At 54.3% G+C, this 25965-nt stretch overlaps 2 protein-coding genes across 4 annotated transcripts; both read right to left on the bottom strand.

The window, feature by feature from the left end:
* Nucleotides 1-9770: 9770 nt before the first annotated feature.
* On the bottom strand, nt 9771-15700 carry LAG3 (lymphocyte activating 3). Of its 2 annotated transcripts, XM_023232435.2 has the most exons (8): nt 15279-15699; nt 14847-14994; nt 14208-14512; nt 13347-13616; nt 12663-12938; nt 10742-10984; nt 10343-10473; nt 9771-10022 (listed from the first exon to the last, which is right to left on the bottom strand). In XM_023232435.2, the coding sequence occupies exons 1-8, from the start codon at nt 15334-15336 to the stop codon at nt 9852-9854; spliced, it is 1602 nt and encodes a 533-aa protein (XP_023088203.1). In that variant the 5' UTR covers nt 15337-15699; the 3' UTR covers nt 9771-9851. The 2 variants fall into 2 exon arrangements, with proteins under 2 accessions (XP_023088203.1, XP_023088204.1); XM_023232436.3 differs by lacking the exon at nt 10343-10473 and having other exon boundaries at nt 15279-15700.
* Nucleotides 15701-17208: 1508 nt separating this feature from the next.
* Nucleotides 17209-22045, bottom strand: PTMS (parathymosin). Of its 2 annotated transcripts, XM_023232437.1 has the most exons (6): nt 21434-22045; nt 19159-19188; nt 18471-18542; nt 18148-18226; nt 17929-17990; nt 17209-17757 (listed from the first exon to the last, which is right to left on the bottom strand). In XM_023232437.1, exons 1-6 carry the CDS (start codon nt 21476-21478, stop codon nt 17707-17709), a joined length of 339 nt encoding a protein of 112 aa, XP_023088205.1. In that variant the 5' UTR covers nt 21479-22045; the 3' UTR covers nt 17209-17706. The 2 variants fall into 2 exon arrangements, with proteins under 2 accessions (XP_023088205.1, XP_023088206.1); XM_023232438.1 differs by lacking the exon at nt 19159-19188.
* Between the last annotated feature and the right edge of the window lie 3920 nt (nt 22046-25965).

Genomic DNA, 25965 nt, shown 5'->3' with positions numbered 1-25965 from the left:
CCAACTAAGCATACCACCTGCATACTGCCACCCTCCAAACCTGCTTCTCCAGGCTTCTCACTCAGTGAGGGGCTCACCATCCACCAACTCGCCCAAGCAACATAAATCGGGTGTGATCTTTGACACCTCCTTCACCCAACTTCTCCCATGTATTTATTTTCCAATTCCCGTGGATGTTACCTTCTAAATGGCTCCAAAATCTACCCAAGTCACTCTGCACTACCACAACTGCCACCATTCCAACCCAAGATGCCAATATCGTCCCTTGCCTGGACAACAGCTCCTGCCTCCTCACTGGTTTCCGTTCTTATGCCACAGCCCGAATGATCGTTTAAAGATGCACATGTGAGTGTGCATTTTCCAGTCTGAAAAAAGTGGGGCTGGGCATGGTGGCTCGTGCCTATAATCCCAGCATTTTGGGAGGCCAAGGTGGGAGGATCTCTTGAGCCTGGGAAGTTGAGGCTGCAGTGAACCGTGATTGCACTACTGCACTCCAGCCTGAGTGACAGAGTGAGAATCTGTCTCGAAAAGAAGAAAAGAAAAGAAATGAAAACAAGTGGCTAGTTCAGCTTGTGACTCCAGCAATTAACACAAGTACCCCTATTTGACAGCATTGTACTTCATCCGTAGCATATAGTACTGTGTGCTGCTTCTCATTTCATGACACACCGTACTCAAGGGTTGAGATTTAATAAAATTAGTATTTACTACTTCATTAAGGGCCTTTTTTTTTTTTTTTTTTTTTTTTGGGAGGGAGTCTCACTCTGTTGCTCAGGCCGGAGTGCAGTGGCGCGATCTTGGCTCACTGCAACCTCTGTCTCCCAAGTTCAAGCAATTCTCCTGTCTTGGCCTCCTAAGTAGCTGGGGCTACAGGCACGCGCCATCACACCCAGCTAATTTTTGTATTTTTAGTAGAGACGGGGTTTCACCATGTTGCCCAGGATGGTCTCGATCTCTTTTTTTTTTTTTTTTTTGAGATGGAGTCTTGCTTTGTCACCCAGGCTGAAGTGCAGTGGCATGATCTCAGCTCACTACAACCTCCAGCTCCTGGATTCAAGTCATTCTCCCGCCTCAGCCTCCCGAGTAACTGGGATTACAGGCACCTGCCAACATGCCCAGCTAATTTTTGTATTTTTGTAGAGACAAGGTTTCACTATGTTGGCCAGACTGGTCTTGAACTCCTGACCTCAGGTGATCTGCCCACCTCGGCCTCCCAAAGTGCTGGGATTACAGGCATGAGCCACTGTGCCCGGCCTCATTAAGGGCATTCTTAAGTAAAACTGGCATTAATTTTTTTTTTCTTTTTTTACTGTAAGTACCTGGCAGTGAAGAATGCAATGATTATCATATGGTTTGGCGCCACTGCCTTCATTTATGCTAAGGCAGCAGTTTTATCCAGATTGCTTTTGCAACATTATTGCAACGTCAACATAGTGACAAAGGAAAATAACATCGTGTAATTTTTTATGAAAATAGCTTGACCTTGAAGATCCCCTGAAAGGGTCTCAGGGACTCCCAAAGGTCTGCAGGCCACACTTAACTCTGAGAACCCCTGATCTAGGTAATTTTTATTCATTCTTGAGATCTCAGCTATTGCGTTAGCTGTCCCCAAAGTCTATTTTCTCCTTCTTCTTGGTAATAGAACCCTCAATTTTTAGCTGAGCTCTTAGCTATCCAGATTTAAAATATACTTCCCAGACTCCCTCACAGCTGGATGTGTCCAAGTGACTCAATTTTGGTTAATGGATATAAGTGAAAGTATCAGGTGCAACCTCAGAGTTGCTCCTCAAAGTGGGCAAAATGTATCCTCCTCAGGCCTTCTTCCTCCAGACTGGAAAGCAAACACCCTCCCTGTTGTTCACAGCCAGTCTGCTTTTCTCATTTACATTACCTGGCAGGCTCTCACAGGCATTGACGTTTTGAGCCCTGCTCCATTCATTCCTGTGTGTAGTTAAGTGTGTAGCAGCCCAAGGCACTCTGCTAGGTGCTGGGGATGTGATGTTGAATAAGACAGATACGGTCACCACTCCAGCTTATGACATAGACACTAAACAATGAACAACTTCATTACAATTCGACAAGTGCTACAAAGGAAAAAGCACAAGGTGCTGGGAGATCTTATCACAAAAGAACCTTCTTTCAACTGGGAGAATTGTCTATCGGTAAGCATTGGGTTCTGCTACAAGCAAAAGAAAACCCAAAATAATAGAGGCTTCAACAAGATTGAAGTTATTTTTCACATCTAGGAAGTGTGGAGGTGGGTGGTGCAGAGGTGAGGGAGCAGCACGCCGTCCTCCAGGGCCAGGATTGGGGCTGTTTATATTTTGTTGCTCTATCATCCTCCTGCACAGAACTTCCTCCCCAGAGTCTCAGAGGCTACTCAGGTTCCTCAGTTGAAATCAATTTTCCTTGTGATAAGATCTCCACTCCCCTGTGCTTCTCCCTGATTTTCCAGTTGCGGTGAAGTCATTCGCTGCTTAGTGTCTAGCTCATAGGCCAGAGTGGTGACCGTGTCTGTCTTAGTTAGCACTACACTCCCAGCACCCTCACAGATGCCTTGACCCTGGAAGACCCCAATACTTGTTTAATATTTTCCTAATATATTACATTGTATTGATATTAAATTTATTGTGGTAAAATACATGCAACATAAAATTTTCCATTTTAAGCTTTTTTCTTTTCTTTTCTTTTCTTTTCTTTTTTCTCTGAGACGGAGTCTAATTCCATCACCCAGGCTGTAGTGCAATGGTACGATCTCGGCTCACCGCAACCTCTGCCTCCTGGGTTCAAGCGATTCTCCTGCCTCAGCCTCCCAAGTAGCTGGGACTACAGGTGCCCGCCACCACACCTGGCTAATTTTTGTGTTTTTAGTAGAGACGGCGTTTCACCATGTTGGCCAGGCTGGTCTCGAACTCCTGACCTCAAGTGATCTGCCTGCCTTGGCCTCCCAAAGTGCTGGGATTACAGATGTGAGCCACCATGACTGGCCATTTTAAGCATTTTTAAATGTACTGCTCTGTGGGACTGAGTACACTCACATGGTTGTGCAACCATCTAGAAATTTTTCATCTTCCCCCACTGAAACTCTGTACCCATTAAATGCTGACTCCTCATTCTTGCTCCCTGCAATCCCTGGCTATTGGATAATTTTCTTTCTTTCTTTTTTGAAAACAGTCTTGCTCTGTCGCCCAGGCTGGAGTGCAGTGGTGTGATCTCGGCTCATTGCAACCTGTGCCTCCCAGGTTTGAGCGATTCTCCTGCCTCAGCCTCCCGCGTATCTGGGAATACAGGTGTGAGCCACCACGCCTGGCTGATTTTTGTATTTTTAGTACAGACAGGGTTTCACCATGTTGGTCAGACTAGTCTCGAACTCCTGACCTCAAGTGATTCGCCCGCCTCTGCCTCCCAAAGTACTGGGATGACAGGCATGAGTCACACTGCGCCTAGCCGAGGAGTTTCAGTTGTCAAAGGTCACAGAGCCAGTAACCATAGCTGGTGGACCGGGATTTGAATTCACCCACTTGGACCCCAATCTCTGGGTGGTCCCCCTCATTGCACTGCCTCTCCTCTGCATTAAGAAGGTTCAGGACCAGGCGTGGTGGTTCACGCCTGTAATCCCAGCACTTTGGGAGGCCAAGGCAGGCGGATCATGTGGTCAGGAGATCAAGACCATCCTGGCTAACACGGTGAAACCCCGTCTCTACTAAAAATACAAAAACAAAAACAAAAACAAAACAAAACAAAAAAAGAAGGTCCAGGTGGGGCGCGGTGCCAAGTGCCTGTAGTCCCAGCTACTCAGAAGGCTGAAGCGAGAGGATGCCTTGAGCCCAGGAGTTCTGGGCTATAGGGCACTGCGCAGATCAGGTGTCTGCACTAAGTTCAGCTTCAGCATGGTGACCTCCCGGGAGTGGGGAACCACCAGATCGCCTGAGGAGGGGTGAGCCAGCCCAGATTGGAAACACAGCAGGTCACAATTCCCATGCTAATCAGTAGTGGGATTGAGCCTGTAAATAGCCACTGCACACCAGCCTGGGCAACATAACGAGACCCCACCTCTAAAAAAAAATTAAAAATAAAAAAAGAAGAAGAAAGGCCAGGATGACAGCTAAGAGAAGTGTTCTCCCATAGCAATGGAGTGGGGTAGGAGGCCCACCGCCTCATCTGGAGCTTCTGAGGCTCAGCAGCACCATGATCCTCACATCTATAGAATGGTTTTCCATTTTCCAAGCACTCTCACGTTCGTTTGCCACGCCAGACCTTTTTGGTAGGTGTTACTGTTACTATCCTCACTTTACAGAAGAAGAAATGGAAGTCAAGCTATCTGCCCCCACCACATGTCTGAAAGCATGGATCGGGGAGTTCCAGAGGCTATTTTTGCTGCGTGTATCCTGTGTCTCTAGGCTGTAGAACAGGAGGAGACCAAGCCAGGGGAAGAAGTGATGGGGAAGAGAGAGAAGCTGGTGTCAGAGGCTACAGACAGAGTGCTGGAGACTAGATGATCTGAGAGACCTAGGGCAGCCAGGGTTGTAGGAAAGTTGAAAGTCCCAGGTGCAACTCTGCGGTGGCCTCCTTACCAGAAGCATGTTTGGCGGCACTGACGCCCTCTGCAAAGGGGGCTGGGGGCAGGGTTTGAGGATGGAGAGCAGGGGAGGGGTCTTTGGGATTATTCTCTGGGAAGCAAAGTCTAGGAGTATCAACAACATTTCTACCCCATCCACATTTCTCCTGGCTCCAGGACCACTTTTTGCCACTCTGTGTTTATTGTTATCGTTATTATTATTTTTTGAGACAGGATCTCACCCTGTCACCCACTCTGGAGTGCAAACCTCCCTCACCCCACGGGAAGTTTGAGTAGGCACATTTCAGAGCTCAGGCTGGGCTCAGACAGCTGACACCTGCAGCCCCTTGGAGAAACTGTCAGCCACAGAGTAGAACAGATAGAACCGACCCTACCCCAAACCCATTCCCTTCAAAGGAAGACCCCACCCTGGGGGTGGGCCTGTGCAGGGGATCCTAAGCTCCTTGATCTCCTCCTTTGAAGGAGGGATAGCAGCAGGGGCTCAGGCCTGAACCCTAACATCTCTACCAGGTAGAGGAGGTGGATAAGGAAATTTCTGGGCCTGCAGAGGCTCCTCCTCTGCGCTATGGAGCTGAGAAGACCAGGTCAGGGGTAGGGGAACGTCTGGCAAACCTGACTCCAGGGCTGACTATGCACAGTATGGCCTCCTACCTCACACACTCAACTTGCCAAGGCCCTGGACCTCACTTGGCTTCCAGAACTTCTGGAGAGTGGACAAGAGAAGACGGCTGGGGATGGAGATGCTCAGACGGGTCCCTTCCCCTCTCTTGGCCTATCTCTGTTTCAGGCACTGCTCCCCACTCTGACAGCCAGGCTGCAAGATGGCCCCCAGTGACTCCTGTCTCCCTCAGTTCACACCCTTGCATTGCCCCCTCCTGCTTGCACCATGTTGGTCTCTGTGACCAATAAAATAGGGCAGAAATCGTGGTATGTTGCTTTCAAGATCAAATTTAATCTTGAAATAAAGACATGGCAGCTTTTGTCTTGTCCACGCTGTCCCTCTGGGGGAAGCCAGTTGCTGTGTCCTGTTGTGAGAGGCCCCATAAAGACGCCCACGCAGGGAGGCGCTAAGGCCTCTGGCCCGCATGGAGGAGCTGTCTTGGAGGCAGATCCTCCAGCCCCATCCCAGCCTTCAGATGGCTCCTGGCCTGGCCCACACCTCAGCAGCAACCTCATGAGCGACCCTGTGCCAGAACTACTCAGCAAGACTGCTCCTGAATTCCTCATTGTGTGAGATAATGTTTATTGTTATCGTTATTATTATTTTTTGAGACAGGATCTCACCCTGTCACCCACTCTGGAGTGCAATAACACAATCATGGCTCACTACAGCCTGGAAATCCTGGGTTCCAGTGATTCCTCTCCCTCAGCCTCCTGAATAACTAGGACCACAGGTGCATGCACCATGCCCAGCTCATTTTTAAATTCAAAAAGAAAAAAAAACTATAGACCAGGCACGGTGGCTCACGCCTGTAATCTCAGCACTTTGGGAGGCTGAAGCAGGCAGATCACAAGGTCAGGAGATCGAGACCATGCTGGCTAACACAGTGAAACTCCATCTCTACTAAAAACACAAAAAGTTAGCCAGGCGTGGTGGCAGGCACCTGTAGTCCCAGCTACTACAGAGACTGAGGCAGGAGAATTGCTTGAACCCGGGAGGCGGAGCTTGCAGTGAGCCAAGATTGCGCCACTGCACTCCAGCCTGGGCAACAAGAGCAAAACTCTGTCTCAAAAATAATTAATTGATTATTAATTAAAATACAAAAATTCAAAAATTAGCAGGGTGTGGTGCCATGCGCCTATAGTCCCAGCTACTTGGGAGGCTGAGGCAGGAGAATCACTTGAGCCTGGGAGATGGAGCTTGCAGTGAGCCGAGATCAAGCCACTGCACTCCAGCCTGGGCAACAGAGTGAGACTCGGTCTCAAAAAAAAAAAAAAAAGTAGAGGTGTGATCTCACTAAGTTACCCAGGCTGGTCTCATACTCCCGGCCTCAAGCAATCCTCCTGCCTCAGTCTCCCAAAGTGTTGGGGTTACCAGTGTGAGGCACCACACCCAGCTTATTATTTTAAATTACTACGTTTTAGGGTGATTTTTTTGTTATACGCCAATAGGTAACTCACACACACACCCTTCCTTCTTAACAAGGAGCAGAGCCGATTCCCACCCACCCACTGAAACTCCCTGAGCTCCTGGCCTCCTGATGCTCCTTCCCCTCCAGAACCGCAGCCTGGAACACCAGTTTACAGATCAACTTGGAGAAGCCAGATGAATTAACCAAGCTCCCTAGAGGCCTTTGGGGGCCAGGAACAGTGCTGGAGGTGATCCTGCCAGACTGCTAGTGGGCGGCTGTGGAAAGAGGAGTGGGACCAAGAATGTCACCCTTAGGAGAGACCCCACAGAGAAGCACTCACGGAATGCAGCCCATATGCCCCCTCTTCCTTCCGCCCTTTGCTCTTCTCTAGGGGGTAAAGGAAAAAGGACGCCCTTCATTCTGCTTCTGTCCCCTCCCTGTCCCCTTTATAAAAGAGCATGGGGAAGTCCCCGCATAGGCCTCAGTGAATCTTCGATGACTACTTTCATAAGCCCAAAGGGCATAGGATGTTAGCTAGTAGAAAGGAAAAATGCCACCCACAGAACTTTCCAGGAAACCCCTGCCCTATTAAAATATCAGGGCTCCCACTGAGGCTGTGGGGAGCAGGGTCCTGGGGCAGAGCTGAGGAGTCTCTGAGCAGCAACAAACCGTGGGAACGACGCCTTGGAGGCTTCTTATTTTTTGTTTTTGAGACAGGGTCTCACTCTGTTGCGCAGGCTGGAGTGTAGTGGCACAATTATGGCTCACTGCAGCCTCAACCTCCCAGGCTTAGGTGATCCTCCCACCTCAGCCTCCCAAATAGCTGGGACCACAGGGGCGTACCAATGTGCCCAACTAATCTTTTTTTTTTAAAGATGAGGTCTCACTATGCTGACCAGGCTGATCTTGAACTCCTGGGCTCAAGCGATCCTTCTGCCTTGGCCTCCCAAAGTGCTGGGATTATAGGCATGAGCCATGACACCTGGCCTGGAAGCCTCTAAAGGGACTTCAAGACTTCCTTTTGCGGTGTGATCATCTCTGGCAGGGCCAGAGCTTCCTCTTTCCTGTGCCAGTGTTTCTCTGCCAGAGACAAGGCAAGAGTCATCACCATCCTAAGGCTCAGAACCTCAGATTGCTGTAAATGGTTCATTGTTCAGGCTTCAGAGGGTCCCCCCTCTCCCTAAGGCTCTGCACAGAACAAAGGTGTCACCCTCTTTATCCTCTGTCTCCAATGAGTGACTATGGTGTCTCTGCAGGGACACGTCCTCAGGTCTGTCTTTTTGTGTCTTTTTGCACACGGCACACAGACCCAGTTGGCGCCACTCACACATGCCACCATGCCCCTCCTGCTCCAGCAGGCTCACTCCCACTCACCCACTCACTTTCTTTTTTTTTTTTTTCTGAGATGGAGTCTCGCTCTGTTGCCCAGGCTGGAGTGCAGTGGCCGGATCTCAGCTCACTGCAAGCTCCGCCTCCCGGGTTTACGCCATTCTCCTGCCTCAGCCTCCCCAGTAGCTGGGACTACAGGCGCCCGCCACCTCACCCGGCTAGTTTTTTGTATTTTTTAGTAGAGACGGGGTTTCACCGTGTTCGCCAGGATGGTCTCGATCTCCTGACCTCGTGATCTGCCCGTCTCAGCCTCCCAAAGTGCTGGGATTACAGGCTTGAGCCACCGCGCCCGGCCCCCACTCACTTTCAATATTTTGTTCTCCTGTATGGGGTTAAAGTCCCCTGACAGAGCTATCTGTGGCCAAAGTCCAGGGCCCACACCCATTTGCAGGCAGAAGTCTCTGTCCCATTCCAGACTTGAGGGTGCCATGTGCTGAGGCCATGTGTGCTCTGCTGAGAGGACCATTGGCATGGCCCGGGTGAATGCTCCAGGAGAGACAGACAGAGTAGGGCGCAGGCTGACTTGGGGTCTTCAACATCATTCTTAGCATGACCGGAGCAGGCCTGCTTTCTCCTTCACTAACCGATGATCAGACAACTACTCCACACATGCAGAGCGCTTCACAGTTTCCAAAGCCCTTTATTATCCAATATTCACAACAACCCATTTTGGTGGGTTATTATCATTATCCCATTTAATAGGTGAGGAAACTGAGGCTCAGGGAGATTCACTACGGTCACATCAACAAAGCTGGAATGAGAAGCCGCGGCTCCTGATTCCCACAGCTGCAGCTGGCTGTTTTGCTCCAGGCACAGGCCTTTGTTCACAGCCTTCCCCTTTGTCAGACATAGATTATACCCTTGCCAGGGTCAGCCAGGGCTGTATCTCCTGAGACAGGCATTGTTCAGTCCCTCTCCTGAAGGGTGCATAGGACATGTGACAGTCACTGGGCGCACACTCATATGCTGCACATACAGCGTGCACAATACAAAGGCAGTGCCTGCATTCGCAGCAATCTGTGCTCCGCCTTGTCCACTGCACTGTTCAACTCCTCAGGCCTGCCGCAGCCGGCCCAGTGACTTCCGTTGGGGTGTGACAAACACTGACCACTGGGTGGCAGTGTGTTCTCATGCCTGGGACCTGAAAAGCCGCCAAGGGCTGAGGAACGTGGGGGCTGGGGCAGAGGTAGGAGCCCCAGCCGGCTGCCCAGAGAGGTTTCCAGATCGGATCTCCTGGAAGACTTGACAAGGCAGTCCTGCGCGCGCGCGCGCGCGCGTGTGTGTGTGTGTGCATGCGTGTGTGCACGTGCGCGCGAGCATATGTGCGCATCTGCTGCAGCCGGAGGGCCAAGGACAAGTGCTGAAGTGCAGCTGAGTGTGGGGTGGGGTGGACCCAAAGGACAAAAATATCAAGGAAACCAGGGCAGCCAGCGCACTGTGGGTGGAAGGTGGGTGGAAGGACGGACGAGAGAGCTGCGGAGACAAGGGGCAAGGTCTTTTTGGGGGGAGCTTCAGGGAAATGATTACCCAGGAGAGAGAAAAAGAGAGTAAGCGCGCGCGCGAGAGAGAGACCAAGAAAGAAACGCGAAGCAGCCAGAAACAGAAAAGGGGAAGGTGAGGGAGGCTGGCTGGGGAAAGTAGGTTAGGAGGCTAGGGTGGGAGAAGGGAGCCCCCAGAGGCTGGGGAGAGACGGGAGCCTTCACTTGGACACGAAAGAGCCAGACTCAGGCTTGCTGCTGACTGGGAGTTTATTTGGACTGGGCTGCTGAGATCTGCTGGCTGCCTCAGCTCCAGGTCAGAGCTGCTCCAGGTCAGAGCTGCTCCGGCTCGGGCTCCGGCCCCCGCTCAGGCTCCGGCCCCAGCTCGCGCTCCAGCTCCGGCTCTGGTTCCAGCTCCGGTTCTTGCTCGAGCTCCTCTGTCTTGCCCTGAGCCTGCGGAGGGTGAATCCCTTGCTCTAAGGCAGAAAATCTTCTTGGTCGCCACTGTAAGAAGAGGTGGAGAGAGAGATGGAGGGTGGAAGGAGGAGAAGGATGAAGGGAAACGGATTAGGAAGGACACTGAGTCCACCTATTTTTTCTCAGCCACCCTGCCTTCCCCATCTGGTCCTGGCTTTCTCTCAACCCCCCTTCCAGCCTACCCAGGCACAAGCCGTCCCTGGAGTGAGAGGCTTATGAAGGGGGGCTCCGAGGGCAAGTTCAGGGTCCCCTTTGGTCACCTTCCTGAGGAAGGGGTGTCATCAGCACTCTGAGGATGGAAGAGCAGGAACTGTTGGGGGGGCGGGGTTGGCATGTCCCTGGCTCACCTGTCTTCTCCAAAGGTGAAAGCCAAAGGCTCCAGTCACCAAAAGGAGCAGAAAAAGGATACCAAGGATGAGAAACAGCGGGAGGTGGTCCGCTCGGAGCGCCCCTGGGGCTCTCCCAGAGCGTTGTGCACCTATGGAGAAAGTACAGGATGAGGTGTAGGGTCAGGGCTAGAAAGGACATGTTGTCACTCCCTCAGACTCTACAGATGCAGTGAGATCCAGAGAGTTTAAGGGACTTGTCCCAGGGTCTTTCAGCTGATTATTGGTGGAAACAGGTCAGCCCTAGGGAAGAGCCAGAGATCAGGTCCCTGTCTGGAAAGAAAAGCGCTGGGATGGGGGTGGCAGGGGATAAAGATTATTGCTGTGGCATTGGGGTCCTGGCATTTTGGGGCCTCGGACCTGGGCTAGACAGTTCTGTGAAGTATACTGCTGCTCCAAGAAGCCTCTCCCCCTGGTGCAGCTGGCATTGCCAAGGCTGGGAAAGGAGCTGGGCTCCCTGCGCCTCCAGCCACGGTCCTGAGAAACTCCTCTGGGATGGGCTGTTCAGGGGGCTCCACACAAAGCGTTCTTGTCCAGATGCTGGAGTCACCTCACAAAGCAGCTTCCCCAGGGAGCCAGGTGGCCCAAAGGATTTGGGAGTCACTGAAAAGAGTAGAAGGAAAGGATCTTTTGGGTTTCTGGCCCCCTTATGTGATACCACAGGTTGAACTCCAAGCCTCAATCACCCTGCACTCACTTGGGTTCTGGCCAGGTGAGGTTGGGGAAGGACATCAGGGGTCATGGCCCCATTCATCTTTTTCTTTCTATTTAATTTTTTGTTAAATTTTATACAGATGGGTTTTCACCATGTTGCCCAGGCTGGTCTGGAACTTCTGGACTCGAGTGTTCTTCCTGCCTCAGCCTCTCAAAGTGCTGGGATTACAGGCGTGAGCCACCACACCCTGCCGGCCACATTTATCTTGTTCAGCAGGGGAGGGAGTCAGCTCCTTCCCCTGCTCAAAACATTTCCAGGCTCCCTACTGCCTTCACACTCAAACTGGCCCTGGCAGACCACAGAAGAAATACTATTACAGATTCTTTTACATTACTTTCTACTCAAAATGCTCAGAACCCTCAAAATCAGTCAGATGAGCTGACCCCCGGCTACTTCACAATTTTGCAACTTCCATGACATGGCTCACATCAGTGTCTCCTGCCTTGTGGTGTCCGCTGAATGAACATCATCCCCCTTTCTGAATGTATCGAGAACAGGGAACTGGCCCATTCATCTAGAGACAGAGCATTCTCCAAGTTGTAAAGCGAGAGATGGGAGGGTGGGAGGAGACAAAGGGTCCTGAAGAGTGATTTGGTGATGCAGACACCTGAGTTTAGACCCCGAGTCTGGCACTTCCCAGGTGTTTTGAGAAAGTCTCATTGAGCTGGCTACATAAAACAGCTGACCTTCAAGAAGGCATTGGACAGAAAGAACTGGTGGGCTTTGATGACTGACGGGACGTAGGGAGGAGGGGGCCAGGTTTCGAGGTGGGTGGATACCAGTGGATTACTGACAGGCTGAGTCAGCAAGGGGATTGGTGGTAGAAAAAGATGGGATTCAGGGTGAGGCGGCTGAGAGGTGGTATAATATCTAGTTAGAGGTATCTAGAAAGCAAGTGAAAACTCAGGATTGGCCTTCAGGAGATGTATTATCCATTAGCATGTTCACGTATTCATTCAACCTCTATACATTATTAAGCACCTGCCATGGGGTGCTACTACTTAGTGGCCGCAGGTGAGTGCTGCAGACATGGTAATCTGTCATGGCTGATAGTTATCAACCAGTCAACACATACTCTCTGAGTATTATTTTTTCTGTGTTTGTTTTATACCATCTTGGAAAACCCTTACTCAGTAAATATTTGCTGACCAAGGGACGGATTTATTAACTCCTCCCAAATCCAGGCCACTTCCTGCAACTTTAACCCAAGCCCTGTCCGCAAAGTAGAAAAGGGTTCTAGAAATATATTCTACCTCTTTTGAACCATTTGGAATTTTTGTCACCTTTCCTTCTAACTTCCCAGACCCTCCCGCCAATTGAGAGCAGGGGAGTCCCATAGAGAACAGTGGAACTTTTATCTTGTGACTCAAGAGGAGATTTTCAGTTTCGATTCTTTATTATGGGGGTGAGAAAAGTGGGGGCCGAGATGGGCAGGCTCGGGGACTTGTGCCCAGTGGCCTGGCATCACCCACTGGGTGTGTTTGCTCAGTCTTTGCCCTGCCAGCCCTTCCTCCCTGTTCTTTCTCCCCTGGGAGGGGAGCTACTCCTTTCCCATGTGAGGCTGACCTGTGATGATTGCCAGTGTGACAGTGGCATTGAGCTGCTGTCCCTGCAGATGGATATGGCAGATGTAGGTCCCAGCCTGGGCCTGGCTTACATCCTCTAGTCGAAGGGTAAAGTCGCCATTGTCTCCAGCCACCAGGAGGTCAGGGCCTCCCCCAGGAGGAGCCCACTTGGCAGTAAGGAAAGACTGGGTCCCCACAGCAGGAGGCAGGCGGCAGGGCAGCTCCACCCTGGAACCTGCTCCAGCGTACACTGTCAAGGGAGTTGGGGGCTCCAGACCTGAAGAGAAAAGAAAATCCAGATTTAAAGCTGGGTGCTGCAGTGGGGAGGGAGTGCCGGGGCTGCAGGGAAGGGAGGCAGAAGAGTGCAGGAGATGCTCTGGCTCGTAAGAGTGCTAAGGAGCAGAATAAGGTGATGAGCTGAGGATGCTCAGAAACCCAGCAAGTGGGCTTAGCCAGAAGGAGAAGGAAGGCTGGCAATGACGCTGGAAGGCTATGGGAGAAGCAAGAAGGGGTGATGGCAGCTGCAAGGCTGCCAGCAATATAAGGGGGTCGAACAGTGAGGCGCACAGCAATGATGTAGGCCACTGGCTGCCGAGAACTTGGTTTGGGGACCCATAGTCAGGGGAGGTGGCAAGGGGGGCAGGAAGGGGTTGTGGTAAAGTGTGAAGCAGAGTGGGGGTGTTACCCAGAACAGTGAGGTTATACATGATGGAGACATTGAAGCCATCTCTGTAGGTGAGGATGCAGCCCCAGGGCCCGGAGTCCATGGGGCCGACTTGGGGCAGGAAGAGGAAGCTTCCCACTAAGTGGTGATGGGGGGACTCCTGGACAGGGACTCGGCCCTGGCCCCGGTTCCGGAACCAATGCACAGAGGCTGGGCGGTCAGGGCGGCTGAAGGAGCAGTTCAAAATGACCCAGTCAGAGGTCCTGAGAGACCCTGGGGGGCTGGCAGTCACTGTGCAAGGATAAAGAAGACTTGATCAGCCCACTGGCAACAATTTCCCAACACAGCAGGACTGCCAAGCTGGAAGCTCCTGGAAACAGGAACCTGGCTTTAGACTTCTCTTCTCTCCCACATCACCCTCTCCCCATCTCAGCTCCCAGCACCTGGAGGTGCATAAAGTGGATCCCCAAGGGTCCCCAGGACTACTTTCCCGTGTCCCTTGCCTGCAATTTACTTGGCATCAGCCACCCTTGCCGTTCTCCTGGCCTGGATCCCTGCGAAGCCCACCCCCTGAGCCACAGATACCTGAAATGAATCACTCTAGCCCCATGCTCTCCCCGCTCCGCCCGCCTCTGGGCACTCCCGCGTGGGTGGGAGAAGGGGAGCTCGGGGGTGACACAATCTCTCCACAGGGCCCCCCATACACGTGCTTCGGGGGGCCCCTTCCACTCCAGCAGGCCGCCCACCCCCTTCCTCTACTCTTCTGGGAGCTCTCGGACACGGCCTAGAGCGCAGCCTCTGCCCCAGCCCTTCCTGCCTCCCCGGCGGCAGGGAATGGGGACCCCCCTCCCAGCCCCTCTCCCGTCGTCCCGCCCCACATACTCGAGGCCTGGCCCACGCGCAGACGAAGGCTGCAGGAGAGGGCGCGGTCCCTGAGGTGCACCGTGGCGCGGTACTCGCCGGCGTCCGCGCGCCGGGCTGGGCGCAGCCATAGCGAGAAGTCCCCGCGCTGCCGGCCGCGCTCATCCAGCTGGACGCGGGGCTGCAGGGGCAGCCTCCCGCTGCGCAGGCCTCCAGGACCCACGCTCAGCACGGTGTAGCGGCGGGGCCTGGGCCCCCAAGAGTAGGGCGCCGCCGGGCGATGGCCGGGGACCGGGGGGTGGCCGGGGGCGGGAGCGGGCGGGCCGCTGGGCGGGAAAGAGAATGGAGTTGAGAAGCTCAGGGGCAGGCAGCCACCCGATGAGGATGAGGAAGCCCACCCCCAGAGTTCTCTTGTTCACCAACCGTCCTCTCACCCCCGACCCCTCTGTTGGACTGGCAGCATCCCCTTCTGGAGAGAAGGGATGCAGGTGTGAGGGTATTGCAGAGCAAGGGCAGGAACGGTGCGGGCGAGGGCAGGGAGACTGGGTCACTGGCTTCAGAGGGAGTGACACCTCAGGGTAGGGGACAGAGGACCGGCATGGGTGTTGGGTTGTGAGTGCTGGATTCGGGGGTCCTGTTGCCCAAGTTTGGGGTGCATACCTGTCTGGTTGATGCTGCCAAGTGACCCCTGCTCTTCGCAGAAGGCTGAGATCCTGGAGGGGGATTGTGGGGCTGCAGGGGAGCTGGGCAGGAGCCCCCTCCTGGGCCCACACCACCGAGATCTCAGCCCCTGGCTGGGGAGGCTTCACTAGGTGAGCAAAAGAGAGGCCAAGGGGAGGGGGCGTGAGCCGAGAGGCAGGGGTAGAGAAGGAGCCTGGGTGTTTCCCGAGGGAGAAACAGGGTGCAGGAAGAGCTTGGGTTTCTGTCCCTTCTCTGCCCAGAGAGGCTTTGGGGGTGGAAGGACTGTCCAAAAAAGGGATTAGAAGAATCCACCACAGAGCTAAGGACCTCAGGACCTTTGTGGCCACAGAGATCCCTGCTGGTCCCCTCCTGTGGGGCCGGAGGTCAACCCTCCCGCCATCCCCGCTTTACCTGGAGCCACCCAGAGCGGCTGCAGAAACAGCAAGCCCAGGAACTGAGCCTCCCACATCTCTCCTATGGCCTGGGCAGCACTGAGCCCTCCAAAAGGAGGTCAGAAAAGGAAAGTGGGCAGTGGTGGGGGGTGGGGGGGGCAAAGGAGAAGTTCTGCAGATAGGGAGGTGGAGGAAGGGGATCTAGAAGAAGGGAGACCAGGAGAGAGCCTTGGAGAGAGGATGGGGAGGGATGACCAGAGGCCAGAATCCAGAGGAAAGCTGGGCAGATCAGGCAGCCTGAGGAGGTGGGAGGTGTCCCAGGGAACAGAGCAGGGCCGTGGCGGAGAGCAGACACAGCAAAGTGGCTGTCGTGACTGGGATGCCGTTCTGCTGGTCTCCGGGCCTTCACCCTGTGCCCGGCCTTCCCTCCACCTTCCCCACTTCCCCTCCTCCCTGCCCGCCCCCCGCACCCCAGGGCTTACGGTTTCGCTTCGCAGTGGAAAGTCTGAGGGGGTTGATTCCCAGCAACAGCACCCTCCACCTCTGTGGTGGCACTCCCCTTGTTTACTTCCTCAGTCCTGGGTCTCCCCACCTCCCCCTCCTCGCCCCTGCCCCACCTTCCAGACTGCTCCCTCTCCCAGGCACCTTCTGCCTCCACACACCATTTCTGCCTGAAACTGCCCCCTTGCCCATCTCCAAGCTGCCTCCTCAGTCCCAATATTCACACTTCCTTCTTGGCAAGCTCTTTCCTTGTTGCTTAATCTCCTCCCTCATTCTCTTAACCTCCCAGAACTTCGTGACCCCTTTAGACCTGCCTTTCCACCCATCAGTACAATGTCTCCTGGGAACATGGTGGACAGGAAGCTTTACTGCACCCTAAAAAATGGTAGGTCTAAGGCTAGGCATGCCAGCCTTGGGGGGCATGGAGAGTAACTACATTGTATTGAGGCTTCATTACGTGCTAAGCACTGTATAGGACACTTATAGTAATTCATGAAATCTAGTAATTTTCCCCATTGTACAGATGAGGAAACTGAGCTTCAAAGAAATTGTACAATTTGCCAAGGTTAGGGAGTGTGAAGATAAAAGCTGTGAGTGTACCTGTGTGCGGGAGTTTAATCCTGACCTTGAATGAGTTATGGGAGTCTCCTGGGATAAATGATGCTGTTGATGAGTCAACACCCCTCCCCACTCCAGCTCAGGCCCCCATGCACTCAGAAGCATTCTCCAATCCAGAGGTTCCGAACTAAGAGGAGAGGGCAAGGGTCATGCAGAGATGGAGAAATGCAGAAATCTTAGCAATCTCCTAACAGAGATCAAACTCAGGGGAAACAGAGGCAGTGGGACTAGGGAAGGCCCGAGACTGGCAAGAGTCACACAACTCCCGCTCCCCAGCCCAGCCCAGGGAGAGTGGGAGGGCAGGTGATGAAACATACAGCTGACCTGGGAATGACAAGAGGCCCAGGATTTCCCTGCTTGACTGGAAGGAGCTCTCTTCTGTGCCAGGCAAAGGGCATCTCTGATGCCCGGCAGCTCACTCCAGATCCTAGGAGGCTGAGACCCAGGACTACCAGCCCTCTCCCAGCTCAGGGGCAGGACTTCCTGTTTCTGGGCTGTTTCTCTGTGCCTGGTTCAGCACAATAGAGCTGGTAGCTTTCCACTGGGCTCAGCAGTGTCTAGGTCTTGTGTGGGTTAGCAGGGAAGTGTGTACTGCTGGGGAGGAGCATCCCTGAGAATCCAAAACAGGACGTAAGTCAGCTCTCAGAAGAGCTGGGCTCCGGGCCACCCCTGGAGGGCTGCTCTTGTCTTCTTGAGTCGTGGGTGGCAGGAGTGTGCTGCTGCTTTTGTATCAAAGGGAAGGGTCCTGGCAGAATGTGAGGTCAGCCACCCTCCTCCCTCTCTACCCTTTTGTCGCACTGACTGGACCCCCCGGGAAAGCAGGAGACAGGTTAAAAACAGAAGCGCGACCATTTCTTTATTAAATTATACAAAAAGGGAGGGGAGGGGGGCAGCTGTGGGGCTCGGCCCCAACCCCGGCCCCACCCTGGCCTGGCGCTGTCTGAGAAGAGGGGATCTGAGGGAGATCCAGGGGTCAGGCAGGATAGGGATGGGGCAGGACATGAGGCTGGGGGATGCAGAGGTTAGGTGGGAGAGGCTACCAGAGGAAGGATGGGGCTGGTAGGGGAGGGAGAAAGAGAGCAAAGAGAGAGAGGAGCAATTGGGGGCCAGCTGGGGACAGGTCAGGAGGTGGAACAATGGCAGAGTGAGGGTGGAGGGCGCAGTGTCTGGAAAGGCGGAAATGAGAAGGCTGGGGAGAAAGAAGAGGGTGGCAGCTCTGGTGCAGGGCCCAGAGCAGGGAGCCAGGTGAACAGTGGCTGGACTTGTCTGCCCCCACCCCCACCTCCAGGCCCAGAGAGGCCTCCCAACCCCAGCCTGTTGGCAGGGGCTCACGCCGATGCCCCATTTTCTGTCTTCTGCCGCTTGGGATCAGCTTCATCCTGTGGAGAGGGAGAGAATGGGGGAGTTGTAAAATGGGAGGGGAGACCTCCCCGTCCCGGTCCTGTTCCAGCCCCCACCCCTGCTGCACAGGTATCTGGGTCCAAATCCAAAGGACGCCCAGCCCGGCTGCATCCCTGACAGCCCCTCAGGCCCAGCAACCCAGCCCAAACCTCCTCTTCGGCAGCTCTCTTCAGCGCGGGCCCTTCGTCATCCTCTTCTTCTTCTTCCTCATCTGAGGAGCCAGAAATGGGTCATTGGGGAAGGGCAGGAAGCTCCGGCACAGACCCCCTGTGGTCGCCCTCAGCCCTGCTTCAGGTCTTCAAACCCACCCTGACTCTGCTCATTTGAGCCCAGACTTTGCCAGCCCAGCCTCCCCTGCCCCTCCCCACCTTCTTCTTCCCCTTCATCTTCCTCCTCTCCATCCTCAGCAGTTTCTTCTTCTTCCTCCTCAGCCCCGTTCTCCTCCTCCTGTGGGGACCAGGGGAGGGAGTAGCCTCAGGCTGGCTGCATGCCGTGCCCACCATTACTACCAACGGGAGGGGAGACTGGGTGAGAAAAGGACTTGGGAGGGCCCTCAGGGTGGGGCAGCAAGGATGAGAGGGCTCAGTGCAAGGGCAGGACCGAGCATCCTCAGAAGGAAAGTGGAGGAAGGATGAGATGATGGGGAGGAAGATGGTAGGGTAGGTGTGGTCCTCTCCCCAGCCCTCCACACCTCCACCACTTCTTTCTTTCGCTCTTTCCGGCTTGCCTTCTCCTCCACCTTCTCCTTCTTCTCCTTCAGGTCCTGCAAGGGAGAAAGAGGTCACCTTTCTCACCACAAATGGCTTGCAGCCCCTAAGTCCCTGCAGCCCCCGTTCTCCCTCTGTAGTGAGCTTAGAGGCGTGTGAACTGAAAAGGTGGCCACAACTTAAGACACAGAATAGGGGCCCCAGAGTCCTTACATTAGGGCCATGAAGGGGTTGAGACCAAACACCTCCTTCCCCAAGACCCAAGGTGGGGTGGGAAAGGGAAGAAGCAGCAGGAGCGGGCAACCAGGGCAACGATCCCCACCCCCATCAAGTTCTCCCAAACCTCACTGGCTGAAGAGTTCAGCTCAGCAAAGCAAATCCTCTCCATCTGCTTGCAGCCTCAGTGCCCCACCCCCTCCTGTGTCCCTCCGCCTCCCTGGCCTGCCCCCCACTGCCCGCCCAGCTCTGCCTTTTGTCTACCTCTGGGGCCTTTTCCTGAGGACTCTCTCTCCTGGGCATCCCTCCCAGCTTCCCCTTCAGCTTCTAAGGTCTTTGTTTCTCTCCGTCTGTGTCTCCCTAATCCTCAGGCCCCTACTTGGCCAAACACTACCCGAGATAGGGAGAGCACCTTAGCATATTCCCAGCACCCCTCCCACTTTCTGCCCTCCTCACCCCAAAACAGTTCAAGTAGTTGCCTTCTTCCTGCCTCCCATGATGTATGCATGGGTGTAGTGGAAGAGTGGAAGTAGCCATTTCCGTGGAAAGGTAGGTGAAGTAGGAGAGAAAACAAGGAGGGGAAGAGTAGCAGGCGTGGAAGACAAGGAGAGAGCAACAAACAAGGTCTGTGACTGGGGTGGGATAGGAATGAAGAGGGAGGCACCTGTCTGGTAGACCCTCCCACCGGCCAGCCCCTCTCCTTCACCCCAAGATCCCAGCAGGCATCGGGTGACATCCTGTGCTGATATGGCACCGGGAGAGGTCCATGTGAGTCTCTTCTGGTCACTACACTAGCCTCCCAATTCAGATTCCAGTCCTCTCCCCACCCACTCCTTGGCAGGCACAGTGTAACACGGTAGGTGTCCTTGTGTGATCTGATCTGGTGTCGGTGTGCCATGCTGTGTATCTGATTCCATGTGAATGGAAGTCTCCTGTGTGAGATCACCCTGGGGGGGGGGGGGGGTCTTTTGTGGAACAGGATAGTGGATAGGAGAGGAGCCCGGTGCAGAATGCCTGCCATGAGGAGCACTCAATTCCCTCCTCCCTTTAAGGGTAGCTGAGAACTCTTCACCCTCACTCCAGCGAGGTTGCCCTTCCACCCCACCGTGAAGTCTTCATTTCTGTGCCACAAGGTCAGTATGGCATTTCCACTACCTAGTGGGCTCTTCCCTACATCCTGGGCCAGGAGAGCAAGGAGCTGGTCAGCTTCTCTCTGGCAGCCCCAGCACCAAAAGTCTGTATGGCCCTGGCCTGACTTTCCCATCTGGGCTGATGGAGGGAGGGAGTGAGAATACCAGAGACCAAAGTTCAAGAGGCCGGGCCCTCTCCTCCCCTGTTCTGTCCTTCTGGTCACTGTCCTTCCATGATCCCTTTTCCAGGAGAATATGTGACCTGGGCCCTAGGTCTTCTGCTAAGCGGCCCTCTGGCCTCATTTACTCAAGATAGGCACACACACCTAACACCGGCCAACAACGATGCATAGACAGTTAGAGAGGGGCACCCACGCGACGGGAGACACATGGCCCAGCGCTGGGCCATTCTGGTACACACTCTTGAGACAGCACGGGAGCAAAGCGGAGCCACTTAACACTCACAAAGCGACAACATGGCTCCAGAAAATCTACGTCTCCACATGCACACATGTAACTGACACGGGCAGTCCCACACACTCGCTGGATTTCAGACATACAAAGACACCTACTCAGTGAAGTCACATGCCACCGCACAGCCCGCCGGAGGGCCACACGGGCGCACCTTGGCAGATCGCACACAGCCCCTCTCCCACTGCCGTTAATCCCATTGGCTCTCCCCGTTTCACTTCGCGGGCCTCCGGGAGACCAGTGTGACGGCCCCTCAGCAACCACCGCGCCCCAACCCACCCCGCCATACACATACACACACAAGATAGGGCTCCCAGCCCCCAAACCCCGGCCGCGTTAATTTCCCAAAGCGACACTCCGCAGGTTCCCTGGGGAAATTAGAGGAAGGCTGGAAGAGAAGCAAGGGCGAACGGATGGGGCAGGGGAAGGGAGCTGATGAGGCCGAGGACAGCTCGACGCAATGCCATGCAATGCCCAGCCTCGGCTTTTTCGAAGGCTATTCCTGCCCCGCTTCTAATTTTTAGGAATTCGAGATTCTTCCAGTGTGTATGTGGGAAAGGGACGATGAAGAGAAAATAAAGCTGAAAGCCAGCTGAGGGGAGGGAACGAAAAAACAGAGGCAGTCGCCGTCCGGGGAGAGAAGCGAGCGACGGTCGGGCCGCGGGGAGGGGCCGGGAGGAGTAGCCTCCAGGGAGAGTCCTGTTTACACTTGAGGATCTCAAACCGCTTAGCGAGGAAAGGTGAGGTCGGGTTGCAAGGAGAGACGGGGCAGCGGGGCACAGGGAGGGGGCGCGGCAAAGTGAGACTCGGGGCGTTCGGACGGGAAGCCGGACGGGATCCGGTCAGCGAGGTGGGGCCGAAGAGGGGTGGGGACGGCTGCGGGGGCCGGCGCGACCGGAGCGGCGAGGCCGGGCGCCGTGGTGCGCGCAGGGCAGCTAGAGGGCGCTGGCGCTAGCCGCGCGGAGCCGGGAAGGCAGCTCCGGGCCGGGGAGCGGTGGGAGGGCGCAGTGGGGTCCGCTAGGACCCGGGCGCAAGGGCCGCGCGGGGCCGTCGGGGGCGGCCCGGGGCAGAGGACCGCGCCGGGCCCCAGGGCCACGCGAAGTCCGGGCCGCCGCTGCCCCCGCCCGTACCTTGGCGCTCAACTCGGCCGCTGCCTCCACGCTTTTCTCCGACATGGTGCCGGGGCCGGGGCCGGGGCTGGCGGGGAGCCGGGGTCCCGGAGCCGAGACGGAGGGGCCCTGGACGGCGGAGGGTGGCCGCGGCCGGAACCTGGCGCGGTGGCGGCGGCGGCGGCGACAGCGGCAGCGGCGGCCGCTCGGCAAGCTGGGTCTCTGGAAGAGGCGGCAGAGGCGCGCGGGGTGGGGCGGGGGTGGGTCTGGAGCGGAGACCCGCAGGGCTGCGGCCGTCCGGAGGGCGGGCGGAAGGGCGGTGCAGGCGGTGGCCGGCGCGCTCGGCCGCGGTCGCTCGGTCCCGGGCTCGCCGCCCCCGCACCAGCAGAGCTGCCGCCGACCAGCCGCTGCCGCCCCCGGCAAGGGAACCCGCTTATAAGGCGGCGCTGCCCGACGGGAGGGGCTTCCCAGGGGTGGGGCAGGCGGGAGCGGGGAGGAGAGGAGAGGGGAGGGGGATGAAAGAGGAGGTTGGAGAGGTGGGGATAGGAGGATGAAAGCGAGGGGAGGGAGAGCTAGAGAGTCGGGAGGGAGGACGAGACCAGGAGGGGGAAATGGAGAGACTGACGGCCGCGGAGAAAGGAGTGGGGCGAGGAGGTGGGAAGGGGTGGGGTTCCTGCGGGGAGGCACCTTTCCAAATCCCAACCTACTGCCTGCGAATGTGGAGTCTGGCTTTTGGGGGCGGACTGGAGAGGTGGCCAGAATCCTACTGACCCCAAAAAAAGCCCTGGGATTTTGTCAAAGGGTGGGGTGAGGGGAGCAGATGGGAAGATAGGGCAGGTATTTGAGAAACCAAAAGCTTAAAGAAGAGGAAGAGGGTTCGGGCGCTCCTTCCACACCACGCCGGATTTCCCCCTCTCATCCTCCATCCACATTCTCTGGATGGCCTTGAGGAGGGATGGGAGGGCAGAAAGGGCGGCCCAGCCTTCCCTCCTGCCAGATTGACACTTGTGACCCTTGCCGGGTGTCTGCCTTCCTGGCCCCGTGCTGTGAGCCGGAGGGAGTCAGGCCCCTGGTCTCCTTTGCTTCCAGCTCTCCTCCATCTTCTACCTCTCTTATTCGCCTGTCTCACCTCACTTTTATTCGCCTGGTCCTTCTATTTCTCTTCATCCGTCCTCAGTCATGTGTACCCAGACCCCTCCCTCACAACCAATTATAACTCGAATCGCTCCCATTCTTCTCTCACCTCTTCTCCACTCCTTACTGACCCTCTTCTGCCCTTCCACCTCTGGTCTCTTTCCGTATCTTTCCCAGACAACCCTGCTCTTGTCTTATCTGAGTCAGGCACCTGGCCCTCTATTCTTGGCTGGCTTTCCTCAACTCCTCTTTCTGTCCTCATTTTTTGCATTTGCCGTCCGTTAGCTTTTCTCATTCCTCTGCTGCCATCTTCCCTAGCCTTTCTGGGTTATATTTGCCTCCTTTGCAAATATAATACAGGTCCAGGTCTGGAGTTCCAGCCCCACCCTATTCCAGACATCCTCAGCTCCTCGCCCTCAATCTCGGTATCTTTGAGTCATTTTGAAAAGCTTGGGATTTCAGAAGGGAACAGGGGCTGGGTTGTGTATTAAAGGTCAGGAAGGTGGACGGGGTGGAAGGCTGAGGTTTGGAAAAAGACCTTTGGTGTGCGTGCGCTCCTATATTTGTCTGTCATTATCATTATTCCTCATCTTAATTTTCATTTTATTAATAATAAACCATTTTGATGATCATTATCATTATTTTGTGTTTGAGGGCTTAAATACACCATCTTTTGGTCCCTTGATGTACACGCCTCCCAGTTTCTCTTTCTGACTTTTCTATCAATATTTCATTCTCAAGTCTCCTCAAAAATCTTGGGGCTCCACCCAGGATTTTTCCTTGCCGGACTCTATCTTTTCTGAGATCTTTCCATGTCCCTCTCTCAATCTGTTTCTCTGACTCACTGGCTGATGTCTTCAGCCGTCTCTCACCATCTCCGTCTCTGTACTCCTCTTGCTTCATTTATCTCCCTCTCCTCGATCCTTTGCTACTCCCCCCCCACCAACCCAGTCTCCCAGTCTCGCTCCCTCCCCATCAGGTTCTTTCCTCTCCCTCCCGCCTTCCTTTCCTCTTTCCTCCACTCCACCTCCCAGCCCCGCCTGCTGTCTCGGACACCCTGCTGGGCTCTTACCCTGTTGCCCTGGTAACCGCCCCCCACTCCGGTCACCTCCACTCCCCTCCCCCCTCCAATCACCGCCACCAACAACCTCCATCCACCTTCCTCCTATTTTTCCTGATAGCCAATAGAAACCCTGTTGCCAGGTGGAATGCTCATTTGAATCAGCCAATCCAGAAGCCTAACTGCTTGCCCTGCCTTATATGGGGATGTGAGATGGGCCACTCCCCCAACTCCAGCCCCACAAGGGACCAGCCCCTCCAGTGTCCCTTCTCCTCGCCCTAAAGAGAGGCTGGGACACTCCCTCTCACCCTTCCATAAGGGGCCTGGCCTCCCACTTCTCTAACTGGGACCACCAGGGTTAGCGTGGGCTGTGGGCCGGACTGTGGGCTGGGCCTCAGGGCTGGGGGTGGGAATGAGGTGTGATTAGGGAAGGGGAGGCGGAGGGAGCCGGGAATTTTGCCCAGGGAGGGGTGTCTGGGAGCAGAGGCAGCTGCAGTGGAAAATTCCAGAGAGATGGAGAGGCAGAGAATGGGAATCCTGCCCCAAAGCCCAAGGGAGTGCCTTGAGAATCTAAGAGCTTGGACACTAGGGTCCGAGGGACCCCAGGGAAAAGATCGAGGAAGCTGGAGGCCTGGATCGAATTCCTTTCCTGCGTGGATGAAGCATCCTTTAGCCTTCTCTCTCTGGTTGGACAACAAGCCAGTCTTCTGAAGTCTTGGCTTCATGAGAAAGAAGCTGGAAGTGAGACTTGGGATGAATGTGGAGCGAGTGGGATCTGAAAGCCACCCGACAGTCCTAGGGGTTAGCCTCAGAGCCTCTGGGGCCAACGCAGTTAAATGCCTGTGTTTGCTTTTCTCCATGGAACTATTTCTGAGGCTTTGTGGAGGCTTGCCTATTCCTAGAATTACCTTACTCTACAGTCCAATTGAGAATTTCTCCCACTAGTTGAATGGGGGAAACATGTGCTTCTTACACATTTTCTGAAAGTGGGACAAAGTGACCAGGTGAGAACAAGGAAGGTCTGAGCCCCCCCCCCCCCCCGGGAAACGATGACTTCTGGCCTGACATCCTAGAAATTTACCTTGATACCATGTGTGGGAAGTGTTCAATTCTGGTTATTTCCATCTCATTCTTCTTGAATTCTTCCCCTCTCCAGTTTCCTGGATTTTTTTCAGTGTGCCTATTTCTCCTATTGGTTAAGGGGTAAGGAAGGCCTAGTTATCACTCGAGGCCTTGAAAGACAGAGACCTGAAAGTTGGGGGGGCTATCTTCACTCCTTGTTTTACTTTATCCCCCTCCATTCCCAGGGACCTCATTTTCTATCCCCCATTTCCCCCATTTTCCTTTGCTTTTTTTTTTTTTTTCAATCTAAAACTTTTCAAAATGAAAGTCAGTGGAGAGTTGAAAGGAGATGGAGTCCTAGAGGAAGACCTAAATTAGCCTAACTTCGATCATGTTTTTTTATTGTTGTTGTTTTTTTGAGATAGAGTCTCACTCTGACAAACAGGCTGGAGTGCAGTGGCACAATCTCCACTCACTACAACCTCTGCCTCCTGGGTTCAAGCAATTCTCATGCCTCAGCCTCCCAAGCAGCTGGGATTACAGTCGTGCACCACCACACCTGGATAATTTTGTATTTTTAGTAGAGATGGAGTTTCACTATGTTGGCCAAGCTGGTCTCAAACTGCTGACCTCAGGTGATCTGCCCACCTCGGCCTCCCAAAGTGCTGGGAGTTCAGGCATGAGTCATCACACCCGGCCAGATCATGTTTGAGTGTGTTACCTCCACGAGTGTTCAGAATAAGGAGAGATCATCTTCCAGGCAACACTATGGCATATCCATCTTGCGTCCCATCTCCGTGGGTACTCCTTTTCTGGAATGTCTCCCTGATTCCCTGATTCCTCCTGACTTTGCAGACCCTTATCCATTTTTCCCATATGTTGTTCTCAACACCAAATCGCCTTCCTTGGTCTTCCACCCATACTGATGTCTCCTGTGGCATACTATCTAGCACCACACTGGGGACAAACAAGAAAGCTCAATAAACCATGTATTTCCGAGCCCAGAGGCACCATTTTGGACTCAATCTCACAGCTCTCTCAGCCTTCTTCAAGGAGGCTGAGAAAACACAGCAAGATCTTCCCAGTAACTACTGATGTCCTGGTTGGAAATCTCTTTTATGTTTTGAACATCACAACGAAAGTTTCTGTGGCTTTCCTACTTTTCTCCATGAACTTTCTCCCTAGTAAAAAAAGAATGGGTTTCACCTTTGTACCTCTCCTTCAGATTCTTTTATTTACTTATTTATTTGTTTATTTATTTATTTATTTATTTATTTATTTATTTATTTATTTATTT

Source organism: Piliocolobus tephrosceles, chromosome 10 (assembly GCF_002776525.5).
Source record: "Piliocolobus tephrosceles isolate RC106 chromosome 10, ASM277652v3, whole genome shotgun sequence".
Lineage (NCBI taxonomy): Eukaryota > Metazoa > Chordata > Mammalia > Primates > Cercopithecidae > Piliocolobus > Piliocolobus tephrosceles.
The sequence above is the reverse complement of the archived record's forward strand: the minus strand, read 5'-3'. Positions and strand labels throughout refer to the sequence as shown.

Bases quoted from the DNA above. Each gene is read 5' to 3' on its own strand.
- LAG3 (XM_023232435.2), bottom strand. From the start codon at position 15,336: ATGTGGGAGGCTCAGTTCCTGGGCTTGCTGTTTCTGCAGCCGCTCTGG. The intron at 10,985-12,662 runs GTCAGCCTCACA...TACTCTTTTCAG, and splicing joins CACACTGGCAATCATCACAG to TGACTCCCAAATCCTTTGGG. The intron at 10,023-10,342 runs GTGAGCCAGGGA...CTCTTCTTACAG, and splicing joins TTCACCTTTGGAGAAGACAG to TGGCGACCAAGAAGATTTTC.
- PTMS (XM_023232437.1), bottom strand. From the start codon at position 21,478: ATGTCGGAGAAAAGCGTGGAGGCAGCGGCCGAGTTGAGCGCCAAG. The intron at 17,991-18,147 runs GTGGGGAGGGGC...CTGGCTCCTCAG, and splicing joins AGATGAAGGGGAAGAAGAAG to ATGAGGAAGAAGAAGAAGAG. The intron at 17,758-17,928 runs GTTTGGGCTGGG...CCCTCTCCACAG, and splicing joins AGAGAGCTGCCGAAGAGGAG to GATGAAGCTGATCCCAAGCG.